Source organism: Conger conger, chromosome 3, assembly GCF_963514075.1.
Source record: "Conger conger chromosome 3, fConCon1.1, whole genome shotgun sequence".
Classification (NCBI taxonomy): domain Eukaryota; kingdom Metazoa; phylum Chordata; class Actinopteri; order Anguilliformes; family Congridae; genus Conger; species Conger conger.
Window position 1 is genome coordinate 61,513,592 of NC_083762.1, and position 15,652 is coordinate 61,529,243.

A 15,652-nucleotide genomic window follows, 5' to 3' on the forward strand; every position below is an offset into this window, starting at 1 on the left:
TGATTGACACAAAATTGGCTCTAGGCAGGTAGCACCCCCCCAGCCCCAACCCCCCCCCCCCCCCCCCCCCCCCCCGCTGACCTCAATGGTGAACACCGCATCGGCCAAATCCTCATAGGTGATCTTCACTGCCGCTGCTCCTCGCTTGGCCTGCTGCTTGGAATCCGCGGCCACTGCGCATACAATCTGACCTACACAGGTTACCTGGAGAGCAGGACAAGGGCCTTCATTAACCATGGCAACAGGAAACTAACCCTGAGAGGCTACAGGCACCACACCACCAAGTGAATCACATAACCTTGTGAGATTCTTGCTTAAAGTCATATCTATCTTTATATAACAATTTATCAGATGCTATTACCTAGACCTACAATGTGTAAAAACACACGCATATGTTTTATGTTTTTTGGCTTTTTGCATCACCCTGGAGCTTTTGCATCACCCTGGAGCTTTCGATTTGTTTTCCGTTCTGAGCCATCGAAAACAATTTTTTGGGGTCTAATTGCTAAATGTTAACACAGAGAATTGACCACAGGAGCAGAGCAGAGGGGGAGGACAAATTAGGCTCAGGGGGCAGGGTTAGGGACTTTTCCAATAACCTACATCACTGTTCTTTGCAAATCATTTGTGGGCATACTAAAACCAGGAAGAGAACATTGATGCATGTGGGCCTTTAACATTTTACAGTATACAGCTGTATTTACTGAATATTTACTATATTTGCTATATTTACTGAAGCAGTTCAAGTTAGGTAACCCTTCCAAAGCCACAGTGCCCCCCTTGAGAATTGAACTAGCACTATCTGAAGAACAAGCATATGAATTTGTGTTTGGCAGCAGTGAGAAAATAACATGTTCCAGCTGTGGATTGCGCAACTTTGTCAAGGAAGACAAAGATTTTTTGGGGGATTGCAAAGGTGACTTGCCACAGTGCATTACATTTTGTATACTGTACCTCCTCTTCAGCCAGCAACTCCTCTTGGAGGCCCATGAAAGTGAAGACCTTCATGCCTGGGATATCCTGGGCAGTGACAATGTCCACCACCCCTGGCAGCTTCAGAGCTTCACTGAAATCTATCTTTCTATCAGGGGAGGGGGAAATGGGTAACACTTCACAATAAGGTTACATGAACTGGCATGAACTAATGAACTAACTCCTGAAAGGTGTATTTGTACATCATGAAACATTAGTTAATGAGTTGATGCCAATTCATATTGGAATGAAAAAAAAACAGTACACTTTGCCATTGGTTAATAAGTTTATCCGATGGTTTGCTAATGCAATAAATGTTCATGTCACCAATACAATTCTTGCATGAGGCCCAATGTGTTTATCCAAAGGTTATGATTGTCGTTGCTGAATAAATACAAGATTGGCAGTTATCCATGTTACTGCATAAACAGTGAGCTTTATAAGTTAGTCATGAAGCTAACCAGAATGATGTTCGTCTCTGCTGGACTGGCGCATCAGCCCAGCCATTTCATGATGGCTAAGCTAAATAAATACTTAATTTAAATAAATGAGTTACCAGTACCTTTCATGAGAAACTTTCAACACTTTCAAGGGGTACAGTCTTTTAGTCACTGATGATAGAGTATATCTGGCACTTACATGATCCTTGCATGAGCCCTAGTGCTGGTCACCACTACTAGAAACAGCTCCCCCAGTGATTTGGGGATGTCATCACAGTACACCGCCTCTCCTGTAGCGTGGCAAATGGCAGAGCGGTGCATGATGGGACGCCCCACAGGGTCCTTATTGGGCTGGCCTAGGGACACCTCCTGCAGAACAAACAGTACGATCACCTGCTGTTTGCTTACAGTCATACTTCACTCCAACCCAACGTGTGCTACTTTTCCAGACAAGGCGTATTTTCGGCATATTTGTCATCATTTGGGACATACGTAAAACCTGGATTTTTTAAAGAAGCATGTGATGCCAGCCTCCACTTTCTTTTGAGTGCAAATGAACAGAAAGTGGAGGCTGGCATCACATGCTTCTTTGGAGAAGGCATGTCGTATCTGTGCTCTCAAGGATCGATAGCAGAGGCTTGATTAATGAACGCTCATTCAAAGTTGAGGAGAAAAGAGGGTGAAAGACTTCATACAGGTAATCTCAGACCTGAAATTCCTGGACAGACGGCTGCAGCTCCCTGGGAAGAGGAGACACAGCGCTGGACAATTCCCCCACAATGTCATCAAGGGTGACATCCTGCAACAGATGGTAGATACAGCCAGCTGCAGCTTTCAAACAAGAAACAATGGCCCTGCTTAAAAATCTCCTCATAAAGTCATATGGCTTCTGCAACCTGTGCTTCTCCAGTACTGTTAAGTGTATCCATGAAGCATTCCTTCAGAACAAGATTTCTTCAGCTCCTGCATCCATCCCTTCAACTATCACCGAATATAAAATGGGTCAGAGGGTCTAAAGGAGGGTCTTTCTTCTCACATACTGTATAGTACATACATATTCACAGACACACATTCTCAGAAACACACATATGAACACACTATCTATATCCTTATGCATATACACACACGCACACACATACCATCTCTTGGAGCTGTTTACGCATCTCCAGGTTGAACTTGAAGAGGAAACTGAGAGTGAGGGACCTGCGGAACTCCACCTTCCCCCCTGGAGCTGAAGGAGATAGGACCATCTCATCCAGGAGGAGCCTATAGGCATGGCTCATCGTCTCCTCATTCCAGGGCCTGTTCCAGAAAGAAGATGGGGCCAGAGGGGGTGTCACACCCACCTCCTCAACTGACACGCTATAAGGTGTCACATAACACTTTCAAATTCTTGGGTATTTCCAAGCTATTTCAGTTTTACAGTTTACAGGTAGTTTCTGATGACCTGCTAGCTTTACAATGGCTATTATGGGGGCATATGGGGTGATCTATAACGTCAAATAAAACCCAGAAAGTGAATCGCTACTCATCATTAGAACAAGAAAATTGGAACACTAGGCAAATCAAATTATCAAAATCACTAAAGTGAGGGCAGTCATGAAAAAACCTTCTCCCACAGAAATTATAACATTGCAGGAAGAAGGCAGACAGACAGTTATTTTGACTGTATTTTGGTATCCATCTCTAATCATCACGCTTGGCCTGTTTTTCACCCTGTGTCACAATAAATGAAGACACCTTTTGTAACTCCAGGCCAGAACATGGTAAAGATTGTGTAACGACCGTTTCCTGTCCATACCGGCCGATGACTTCCTGGCAGGTTTTGGTGGCCTCCACTGTGCAAGGTCCCATGCCCCCATAGTAAATACTGAGGTCCTCCACCTTGCTGGTGCCCTTGAAGAACTTAACCCGCATTCCTGTGGTAACTGTGGCAAGGGCATTCTCCTTACGGGGTGCCTGACGGAATGCTCTCACAAACTCCCCCTAGAGGACAATGAGCAGCTTGAATTTAATGAAAGGCCTACATAAATGCAAATATTCTAAATATCCTCCTAATTTCTAAAAACTCACACCCACAGAATAACAGAGCAAAACCACAAACAACCAGCAAATGTACACCAGCTTCACTGAACCGTCTGTTGAGCTGTATCTACAATTTAAATATCTTCCAGGGTATGGAGCTTTTCTCCACCAGCAGATTGGTCTCCCTTCCTTTGGTGTCTGATATCACCCTGTTTGTCCTGTAACAATATTGATGTTGGTGGTAATTATAGAACACATATCACTAAAACCAATATGTATAGCTCCCAGAATAGTGTGCCAGAATAGTGAGTGCATGGTGATATTCTCTCACTTTCTGGCCTCACACTAGCCTTGAGGTCAGACTGGCATTTGAAAGGACTAAGAGGCAGATGGATCCATATGAGACTCGGTACCCCTGTGAGATTCTGCATCCATGGCAGACCATCCATCCATCTCTCTAACTGGATAGGTGATATAAAATCTACCGTTACATTTACCTATTTTGTAGAGACTGATGGTTTATAAGGAAGGACTATTTTCAACCGTAGCAGTAGTTTTATCAGGATATTATCTTACCTGTTTTGAAACTGGAATGAAAATCGACAAGGCGACCTCATCGGGCTTCAGAGTTGTTTTGGCAAAGCCAACAAAGAAATCTTTGTTCAGAAGAATCTCTCTTTCACCTCCTGTATATTGGATAACACATATTAAGCTTGTTGACAGACTGGTTTAAGATTAGTGAGCCCCTCCAATGCATTTCCACAGTGATGTCAAGCAATCACAGAAGTCTTAACAGAGATACTACTGTACATGTTCACTCACTCTCTGATATGACACGGAGGATGCACCTCCCAGCTGCAAGGACAGGGTTCAGGTCCGAATTTGGATAGGCGCTAACAATGTTCCCTCCAAGAGACTGAAAAATATATTCACATTCATGTGGGTACACACAAATACAAATGGGGCAAACTGTTTTCTGTTTTAGCAGATTCAGCTAAAACAGAGTCAATGAGAGGACCTTTTTCAAACTCTCAGACACAGAGCAGACACGTCAGTCTCCGACTCTCAGTCACAGATCCGACTCTCAGACACAGATCAGACTCTCAGACACAGAGCACACTCTCAGACACAGAGCACACTCTCAGACACAGAGCAGAGTCTCAGACACAGAGCAGAGTCTCAGACACAGAGCACACTCTCAGACACAGAGCTGACTCTCAGACGCAGAGCAGAGTCTCAGACACAGAGCACACTCTCAGACACAGAGCACACTCTCAGACACAGAGCAGAGTCTCAGACACAGAGCAGAGTCTCAGACACAGAGCACACTCTCAGACACAGAGCACACTCTCAGACACAGAGCAGAGTCTCAGACACAGAGCAGAGTCTCAGACACAGAGCACACTCTCAGACACAGAGCTGACTCTCAGACGCAGAGCAGAGTCTCAGACACAGAGCAAACTCTCAATCACAGAGCAGAGTCTCAGTCACAGAGCAGACTCTCAAGACACAGAACAGACTCTCAAGACACAGAGCAGACTCACAGGTTCTCAAAAACAGAGCAGACTCTCAAGACACAGAGCAGACTCTCAGACACAGAGCAGAGTCTCAGACACAGAGCAAACTCTCAGAAACAGAACAGACTCTCAAGACACAGAGCAGACTCCCAAGACACACCAGACTCTCAGAGACAGACTAGACTCAAACTCTGAGATAGACTAGACTTGGAGAAACAGAGCAGACTCAGACTCTGAGACAGACTAGACTCTGAGAAACAGAACAGACACAGACCTGCAGAAACAGACTAGACTCTGAGAAACACAGCAGACTCACGGCCACATTGCGGATCTGCTGCCCTCCCAGGTTGTTCAGCTGCTGGAGCAGGGCTCTGAACACCTCTGTCTGCTGATGAGGGAGCTCCTGGACCAGTTCCTTCATCAGAACCCTTACTGCTGACAGACTACTGCCCGCACCAACACTCACCCCTGGGGAACAACCACACTGAATCTTTCACACGTCCACCACCATCAATTTTCACCACCCGAGAGAAATGATTTAGTGTTACAGTGAGTGAGCACACACATGACAATATTTTACTTTTGTTTTTTAAAGCTGTTGTATGTTTATCAATCTGCTGTAGGATGGGCACTCACATCATTCCTAGATAGAAGAGCCAGTAACCTCTTACTAAACAAATATATGGGGTAAAGGATGAGAACAGAGCATACTGGGACACAGCACAGTGACAGAAACTAGGGATGAGGTCTTACCCTGTGGCGTTTGGGTCACTTCATAAAGTTCTGTAACCCTGGTAGGGGATATGATCATGGGGTGCAGGACACCTTTAAACTTGATTTCCAGTCCTGGCAAACAGCAACAAAACCATTTGAGGATTTCAGCGACCTTCTTGTCCATATAATATGCAATGCTTCTTAATCTTCATATTTATTAACACGAATTTTCCAAACGAGAAGGTCACAAGCTCAATATGAATGCAGACTATGTTCTGTAATATTATGACCTTTTTGTTTCTGTAATAAAATGATATCTTCCATTTTCACTCTTTCATATGATTCTTCTACTCAGCATGTTCGTATTTGAAACACTTTGTCAAAACAATGACTTAAATGTTGTAGATTGTTACATTCATAAAGTGTCAACAGCAAAGCAATGGCCAATGGCCTTTACAGAAAATGACTTGAAGGGTTAGTCCTTGCCAATGTTGGTGTTTCCAATGACTATGGGGGCTTGGGGATGGCTGGCCTTGAGCTTGATCAGTTCTTCCAGGGTCACGGGTGACACCCAAGTGATCCTTTCTCCAGTGAACGTGTGAGTTCTCTGTCCACCCCCCTCTGCCATCATCTGTGAGGAAGGGCAGGTGCCAGTCAATTTAATTTAACTCCATAATGGTAAGGTATTGAGACATATTTATATAAGATATTTCTATATACACTGTATATGTATATTTGTATATATAGCATTTGTCTAGTTGCCATTGACACTGGGGTTGTTATCAGCCAGTGATGGATTTGCCATATTTTTGGGCTAGGTCCAAGTAGCAATGGAAACCGGATCACTGACACGTTGAAGGATCTGAATGGCTTCCCCAAAGTGATGTCAGGACCTTGATACTGTACCACCCGATGTTCTGACAAATTGCCTCACCCTCCCAGTATGACCTGTCTGGTGCTGTAATGGTCAGACTGGTCTGTAAAAGAGTGCTATCCCTTCATAGCTACTGTGGTTAAAACAACCAAACAAGCAAGCAAAAACTGTTAAAATAAAAAGGCGTTAAAATACAAGGCCATTTACAATAAAAATAAAAATCCTGTTCAACTTACGTAACCACAGACAACAGAATATTATGTTAAGTATTATGTGTCCAATTTGGGGTTTTTTTTGTTCACTATCTAGACTACTGGGAAATAAAAGCTAAGGGAAAGATACCTGACTTTTGCTAGTTTGTGAGCAGATAATGTTTTATTTTTCCATAGTAAAGTAGAACAGAATTATGGGCAGGAGTAGCCTGAACTGACAGCAAGATTAAAATGTTTACTGGACACATAGAATGTGAGTAGGTAGGCCGTCCGAAGGGGTAGGGCAGTTTGGCAAAACAAATGAATCAGGTGATTCACTATAGTTATTGCCACCCTTAAAAGCACCTGCTGTAATTGTTTGGGATAGAGAAATAATTACTCACAATGAGCTCTGGGGGAAAGATTAGCTCTTGCGTAGGGTCCAAAGGCACAAGGTTCTCCTTGTCAAACAGCTCTGGATGTCCCTAAGAGACCCAAAAGAGATCTGGATGGTTCTACCACCTCAGTGATTACATTACATAAATTCACTGTCATCCAAGGTGACCTACAGTAGGGTGAAAAGATTTGGGCACCCCTGTTACAATGAATCTGTATGTGATCAAAAGCAAACCTGAACTGTAAATGGTTAAACATCATACCTTTCTGCTAATTTTAAAGCAAGACTGCTTTTTATTTTCATTTTTTACTGTAAATGGCAAAAAAGAAAAAACGCCCTGTGCAAAAGTTTGGGAACCATTTTAGATTATTCTTTGTTACTTTTTAGGGCCTCATTGAGTCAGGTGAGTATAATTCCAGGGCTGAACCTTTTATTCTGAAGTAACGCTATGCCTTCTAAAGTATCCAAATGCAGTGGTTGTCCACAGGTTCCTCTGAACAGTTCAGACACAGGTAAATTCTCAGACTGGGATGCAGACACACAGAGGGATAAGACAAACTAGGCGGGGCATGGGAGTGAGGATGATGTAACAAATAGACATCAGGTGAGATACATGAAATGGCAATCATACAAGAACAAGGGATGATTGGATTCACATAGACACACATGAAATACAAACAGCTCCGGATTAGGGAGTAGGCAATTGCACAGAGTTAAGGAACATAGTGATAGTGGGGAGCAGGTGTGAACACTTTGCTGAATTAAGGCAGGCAATTTAGCAATAGAACAGGGAGGCGAAGCTACAGAGCAGTGTGGAAATAGGGATAAGGTTAATCTGTTAGTTTACGTAATTAAACTAGAATTACCCAAAACTAGTTAGTCGTTAGTTAGACAAATTAGTGTGTTAATATAATTAGTACTGTACAAAATCTATGTTAGTTAGTATTAGAAGATGGGTGCTATCTACTAATATGAATGGAGACTGAGAAGGAATTGCGGGAAAAATTCTGAAAACATCCGAATAGTGATTCACGCAGACAGGAAAGTGACTCGGGCTCAGAACTACATGAAGACACAAACATCACAGGGGAAGACGAGTGCAAAGAATAATGAATGTAAACAGAAAACCAGACATGAAGATGAAAAAGAATACATTTACAAAAATACCAAATGAACTAATAGACAGAAAGCAGAAGACCAAGAAATATTTCAGATGAAATGGCCCGAGACCTGGTGAGAAATGCTCAGAAAGAAATGCTCACAAGTGTGACGCATGGAGGTGGATCCATTATGCTTTGGGGTTTGTGGCAGCTGGGGGCACAGGAAATATTGTGCGAGTGGAAGGAAGAATGGATTCCACCAAATAATTCTAAATTCTCAACTTAAATCGAAATTCTAGAGGCTAATGTTCAAAGGTCAGTCCAGACACTAAAGTTGAAGAGAGGTTGGGTATTCCAGCAGGACAATAATCCAAAGCTACCTCGAAATCAACCATGAAGTGCCTCCAGGAAAGATGGATGAAGATTTTTTAATGGCCACCACAGTGGCCAGACTTCTCAAACATGCCATACATGCAAGGAGGCCGAATAATATTTCTGACCTAGACGTGAGAATGGAGAAAAATTCCAAAAGTGAGAATTGAAAGACTCTTAGCTGGCTACAGGAAGCATTTACAAGCTGTTATAGTTGCCCTAGGAGGAATTACAAAGTACTAACTGACAGGGTTCCCAATCTTTTGCACAGGGCCTTTTTCCTTTTGTTATTTTGAAACTGTAAAAAATGTAAATAAGAAGTCATCTAGCTTTAAAATTTGAAGAAATGTATCACGTTTAACATTGTACCATTTAGAGATCAGGTTCTCTTCTTTTCACATATATATTAATTGTAAAAGGCTTTTTGATCAGGGGTGCCCAAATTCTTGCACACTACTACTGGAGGGAGGAAAAAGAAGTGGACCAACAAGATTGTCTGCCCTGGCTAACAACATTCCCAAACCAGTGAGTATAGAACAATACAGAAGTGCAAGTTAACAATGCTAACTGAGAAACCATGTACAGATCCTGTAGCAAAGAACCTGCACCACACTGCAGTGATCCATGCACTCAATGCGTAATTTTTTGCATTAACTTTACTCACCAACCACAAGCTTCAATTTTGTATCAATGTGACAGTACTCCATACCAAAAGTAACTATCTTCTAAAGTGAAAAGCATAGCTCGTATAGCCACACAGCAAATTGTTTTATGAATTTGCTGTGAGCTGTGTAAAAAAGTCTTGTGACCAGTATCCTATATGCAGAGATAAAACATGTGCAGTCAGTATGCAGGACATTCAACAGGGAAGTCCACCGGCAACAGTCTAGTCAACAGTTCAATGAAGCAGGACTAGTAGACTGAGGCCATTTTGGCTGCCACATTATGGTATACATCAATCAATGAAAATAAACAAGACCCCAAAGGTTTAACACCATGCCCTTTGCAAATTGCCATGTGATTCAGTAAAGGGCAACTACTGAAACTAGAAGCAAAAATAATAATAGAAGGCGTAATTAACTCACATTTTCTAATCCTTCCTCTGACTTATCTCCATTCAAGCAATCTTTTCCTTTACCATTTATTTGGCAACAGTCAGGAGCCTGAGAGGTACAAGGAAAACAAAAAAGCTGAAACAGTCTTCATTTTTGAGAGTTTTTAAAGTGAAAAACTGGGTGATGCATGGTTATCTTCATGTTATGCTTCACACTTCCTATGAAATGCTGAAATCTCAGGATCGACTACAGCTTTAAAAATATAACAATGATAAAATGATTGTGATTTTGTATGGGACATGGTAACATATTGGCCCTTCCATGCTACTGTGTTGTCTTTCATTTATCTGTTTATGAGTTCAACCAACAAACATCTGTTCCTTTCATTATTCTGGCAGTCTGTTAAAATGGATAGCATTAAACTGTGTCTTTATGTCAGAGTGAATAACTTCCACAGATAATGCCAATGCATATAATGTATGTCTTACATGGTCTTGTGTTTTATCTGGTGATCCTGATTTCTCTGAGTAGCAGCTGATGCAGCTGCGGCCTAAAAATGATTAGCTAATTGATAAGATACCATATATGGAATTGCTGAATTATATTATTTGAGACCCATTTACCTTCAAGAATCATTTAGTTCTCAGTGTGTTCTCTTCTATTTTATTAAACCACCACCTCTTTGTATTGGGTAACCTTGGGTAGCCTGGAATCTTTCTTAAACACCACTAGGTCCAACACAAAATGTGTCCCACACACAACTTATTTTGGGAAAGTAAATGCTGCCATACTGACAACACAGACGACAGCACATTAACGATAAAGAGACCACAGAAGTTATATTTTGAGAAAACACTTCATAGTTTAGCAGCTGTCAAATTGATGGTGCAATTCACAAAAATGCTTGCTGGTACTGTGTACATACCCCACAGAATGTCTTGTAGCCATCAATAATAGGACGATATCCAGTGCATCGGCACAGATTACCTAAAAAAGCAAGAGTTTACTTTAACTGGTATTAACCAGACGCTCCTAACCAGTGCAGTGTTGGTGTGCGGTGTTTCCCTATTTTCCCTAGGGAAGGGAAATATAGCACCAAGAGATCAGTGCAGACTTGACTGACAGCTTATCAACTACACAAATGAACATTAACCTAAATTATACGAATACAAACAAAACCACCTAAATGAGCACTCATCACCATTATGCAAAAACAAGAGCAAAGAACTGCAGGCTCTGACAAAAGAGATGAGAATCTGACCCAATTTGAGGTGAGATTTTGGGTGGTGGTGGAGGGTGTTGGAGTTGTGATGGTGTGTATAGGCACACTATGATGGGACGTACCCCCCAGTGCTTCAGTGATGTCCTCCAGGGTGGGCTGAGGCTTGTTCCTCAGCAGGGCGTACATGGACATCACCATCCCTGGGGTGCAGAACCCACATTGAGACCCATGGGCCTTAGCTATGCGCTCCTACAAAAGGACAATAAAAAGGAATGCAAAATGAAGTTAACCAATGGTCTACTCAAAGCAAACGAGTAGACCATTGGTTTCATATATTTAACCAAAGGTAAAATATATTAAAAAAATAACATGAAAGACAAGGAATACTGTGGCATAATACTGTGGTGTCTACCTGGACAGGGTGGATCCGGGTTTTGGTGTTTCCAATGCCCTCCACAGTTGTCACGGCAGCTCCGTGGAGCTGGCATACTGGTAGTAGGCAGGCATTAGCTGAGATGTGGCTGCTATGTAAAGAAAGCTGAAGCACTGATTTCAGTCCAGTCCATAAAGATGCAGTTCTGGCTTTACTGTCATACCTGGTAACTGACAGGGTTTGCACCAAAGCTCTTCAGGGTAGTTGAGACATTATCAGCAGTTGACAAAACTGCTGCAATTTAATATGTATTTCTAATTTGGACCCACAAATATTCAATATGAGGTATTCTAATAATAAATAAATCAATTCCAGATACCCCTGTTACATCTAAGTTATAAAACAGATATGTTTGCCAACCTTGGGTACAAGATTAATAAGTAGCAATGCTGTTGTGTGCCTGTCCTGCATGAACTAGATTGTATAATTTAGTTACCGTAAATCCTCAATCCTCTTTTGTTTACTTAGGCTGCACAAAGCACAGGCCTTTATTTGGGGCAGGCTTGTATTCGAGGCAGGCCTTTATTTTTTATTAGGCTTCTGTTGTAGAATTTTATTCTTAGAAATAAAGTAAAAGGCTACACTTCAAGTGGGCCAACACTGTTCAACACTTCCTGTAACCGTTCAGAAATCAATTAGTGTAGGCTAATCAGGAAACACCTGATTTGGTAAGTCATAGTGTCAGTTTAACAGACTTAGTTTATTGCAAATATTCTCAAACACAATAAATCCATAAAATAACAACTTGCCAGACACGCCTTCATGAACAATAACAAATTAGCGTAGATAACAGCAAGTTAAGGATCTTTTTTTCCTAAAGTGTGTTTTGTTGTGAGACATGCGTTTCGTTTGGAGCAGCATACCGGTAGGCTATCAAAAGATTTTCGCTTTGGTTTGGGATTTAATTTACTTTTGGACTGTTTGATTCTATTGCTAAATGTTGGGACTGATGGGCACTGAAATCTGGGGGGTATTTGATGGTTCACTGTTAAGTTTTATGTAGTTAAAAGAGTGTCGGGATTTCCACCCATCTGTTTATTGCGAGCCAAGGCAGCCGCTTTCATTCATTCATTCATTGAACGTGCGCTGTGCTGTAAATACATGGAAACCTTATTGCTTATACCTTATTAATTATTAATTTTGCAAGCGACTGGTAGCTTGAGAGCAACGTGTTGGAGACCCATGGTGTAGGACAACGACTTTTCATTGGCAACCGTATTAAACCAACCATCCATTATCTGAACCCGCTTATCCTGAACAGGGTCGCAGGGGGGCTGGAGCCTATCCCAGCATACATTGGGCGAAAGGCAGGAATACACCCTGGACAGGTCACCAGTCCATCGCAGGGCTCACGCTCACGCTCACGCTCACGCTCACGCTCAATTTAGACTCTCCAATCAGCCTAACCTGCATGTCTTTGGACTGTGGGAGGAAACCAGAGTACCCGCAAACACAGGGAGAACATGCCCCGGCTGACCGGGATTCAAACCCTGGTCCTCCTTGCTGTGAGGCTGCAGTGCTACCCACTACACCATCCATGCCGCCTTAAACCAACCAACAATATAAGATATTAAGAAGAGCTCTTTTATTTCATTGAGTTAAATCGAAACAATGTCTTCTAGTGCTCATGGACAGATAGCCCTACTGGTAGGCAATATTACCTCGGCTTGTATTTGGGGGCCGGCCTTTATTTGTCCGAATCGACCACGCCCCCGGCTATTAGCCGAGGCCTGGCTTCAAATAGAATCCCGGACATAATTTGAAGATTTACTGTAGTTATTAGTGGAAAAGGTAGTGATAATGGCTGATTTCAAAAACCGGTATCCGTCAAGAAGAGCTTTTGTGTATTTATTTTGATTCAGCCACTGTCTAGACTTACCATTGAATTATTATTAAAGGATACGTAATGCTTTTAGTCCGAACCTGGTACCGGGACACCATCACCGTACAAGCTCCACAGCCTCCACCACCACAGCCATACTTTGTCCCAGTCAGCCTTACTGGTGTGCAGTCAGAGTCAAGGGACAAACTGCAGAGTCTACACCATCATTTTACACTTATAGGAATCTTTATCCCCAATCATAAGCAGCACATAGTGCAAGGAGAGGCAAGAAAGCCTCAGGGGCCTAGTCATGACCTCCACCAAATTAGAAAGAAACATTATTCACAATATTACACCAAGCTGAGGCAGGATGTGATCAGTCAAGCTTTAATCCATCACTACACTAACAACAAGTGCTTCATCTGGGTGCAAAGTCTGGACCCCACTGCCCTTAAAATAATTAACCATCTGTGCCACGTGCACACTCTTCTGCTGCTATGTTTTGTTAGGCTATTTTATGTTTTTATGCTATTATACAAAACCACTTTCAACTCAATCATAGCAACATTAAGCATGAGCACTTGATGTTAATGGTAATTTAATGAAGAAGTGAGTTAAATGTATGTATGTAAGTAAGTAGCCTATGTAAGTCAGTATATAATTAAGTTCATTCATTCATTATCCTAACCCGCTTATCCTGAACAGGGTCGCAGGGGGGCTGGAGCCTATCCCAGCATACATTGGGCGAAAGGCAGGAATACACCCTGGACAGGTCGCCAGTCCATCGCAGGGCACATACACCATTCACTCACACACTCATACCCACGGGCAATTTAGACTCTACAATCAACCTAACCTGCATGTCCTCGGACTGTGGGAGGAAACCGGAGTACCCGGAGGAAACCCACGCAAACACGGGGAGAACATGCAAATTCCGCACAGAGAGGCCCCGGCCGACGGGGATTCGAACCCAGGACCTCCTTGCTGTGAGGCAGCAGTGCTACCCACCATCCGTGCCGCCTATATAATTAAGTAACTTAAATAAATAATGATTGTTTCTATTCATAAAGTGGCCTATACTGTACGTATACACAAAGTGATTGGGAGTCATTGCTTATCAAAATGGACATTAAGCCAACAATGAAAATAGGCTATTTGGTCAAATTCAACCATCAAGCATATGATGATCCTACATGAACAGCTCTTGCTTGCTATGTGTAACGGGTGAGGGTTTTGCCTGGGTCGGAGGTGGGATTTGAACCCCAGCCTCTCACTTGTCCAAATTATTTGTTAAACAAACACGTTACCAGTCAGCTAAAGACGAGCTCGCCCCTAAGGCAACAACGTTCTTTTGAATTTGAGGGTTACGTCATTGGGGAGTGTTGTCGTGCGATCACCTGCTACCAGCCTCCGCTTTCACTGCACTTCACCATGTTTACTAGCGAACTAGCTGAGCTAACCATGCTACATATGGACAAAAGAAATGCAAATAGCTTCACCCAAAATGACCTGCGTTGCACATGCGTATAACACATGTAGGCTGGACTGATAGTCTTGCATTCTTGGATATGGACGAGGATACATTTTTCTCTGAGGTAAAACAGAAGCATAATCTCTGGATCTACATTCTTCTCTTCGACCTGTTATATCACACAGAGCAGAGTAAACAAACAGGCTATTAGAAGTCATCGTCTGACATGCAAATCTCTCACATGTGGGGACAGGAACACTAGCCTAAATAAACAGTGCACATATGCCCATTTCATATCCATATGCTTGCTTACCGCGATCGAATTGGATTTTAACTTCCAATCGAATACGCTTTAAAGTAGCCTACTTCAAGAAAAACTTTATAAACCCGCAAAGAAAACAACACAAAAAATGTTACAATTCTTGTGGCTACTTGATTTCGTTGTTCTAACTTGTGTGTGTACCGTCATGAATAATAAATTAATTAGAATACGTTTACCTTCGTAAATAGGCTAGCAGAATTTGTTTTTACCTTTTTCCCGTTAATGTAAAATAACAGATGTTCCAAGTTTCCCTTCGCAGCCATTTTCTTGCAGAGATACACAACTAAACTGCGAGTATTCGGCTGCACCGTTGGTTAATCCCGTGTGTAACTTGACCTGAAATCACGCCTTCTAGTTGAACTTTGTATTGTGTATCTATGCATGAAAATACATGTTTAACCCTAGAATGCACAACATAGGTTGTCTAGTCTAGTTCAGTTTATTTGTGCTTTGTATAAAATAATTGTATCGTTCAGGATACTAGACATTCTCACTTAATTATTTTTCTTATGATCAAATACTTTCATTTTACTTTTCAAGTTTTTACTTTAAGAATAAAAGTAAGTCTATATGTCCCATAAAACGCACAACATGGATCCGAATGGAGCCGTATTCATTTCCTATGGAATTTCATGCATAAGCATAGCTGAGGGTCTCATTATCTTGTTTTTGGTGATCACAAATCATATTCGTTTTTCCTTCCTCAGCGTTTGAATAAAAATCAT

General features: G+C 42.1%; 1 protein-coding gene across 1 annotated transcript in view; it reads right to left on the minus strand.

The window, feature by feature from the left end:
* The window catches only part of aox6 (aldehyde oxidase 6), a 28,197-nt gene extending 12,959 nt beyond the window's left edge, over positions 1–15,238 (minus strand). Inside the window, exons 1-19 of the mRNA XM_061234759.1 lie at positions 15,137–15,238; positions 14,717–14,774; positions 13,216–13,312; positions 11,292–11,400; positions 11,002–11,128; positions 10,583–10,644; positions 9,688–9,765; positions 7,138–7,218; positions 6,155–6,299; positions 5,708–5,800; positions 5,271–5,422; positions 4,260–4,353; positions 4,014–4,123; positions 3,214–3,398; positions 2,552–2,714; positions 2,122–2,211; positions 1,612–1,781; positions 955–1,081; positions 82–204 (exon numbers count right to left, since the gene is read on the minus strand). Coding sequence (XP_061090743.1) covers positions 82–204; positions 955–1,081; positions 1,612–1,781; positions 2,122–2,211; positions 2,552–2,714; positions 3,214–3,398; positions 4,014–4,123; positions 4,260–4,353; positions 5,271–5,422; positions 5,708–5,800; positions 6,155–6,299; positions 7,138–7,218; positions 9,688–9,765; positions 10,583–10,644; positions 11,002–11,128; positions 11,292–11,400; positions 13,216–13,312; positions 14,717–14,774; positions 15,137–15,190 — 2,118 coding nt within the window. The 5' untranslated portion in view covers positions 15,191–15,238. The remainder of the gene's footprint in view (positions 1–81; positions 205–954; positions 1,082–1,611; positions 1,782–2,121; positions 2,212–2,551; positions 2,715–3,213; positions 3,399–4,013; positions 4,124–4,259; positions 4,354–5,270; positions 5,423–5,707; positions 5,801–6,154; positions 6,300–7,137; positions 7,219–9,687; positions 9,766–10,582; positions 10,645–11,001; positions 11,129–11,291; positions 11,401–13,215; positions 13,313–14,716; positions 14,775–15,136) is intronic.
* Between the last annotated feature and the right edge of the window lie 414 nt (positions 15,239–15,652).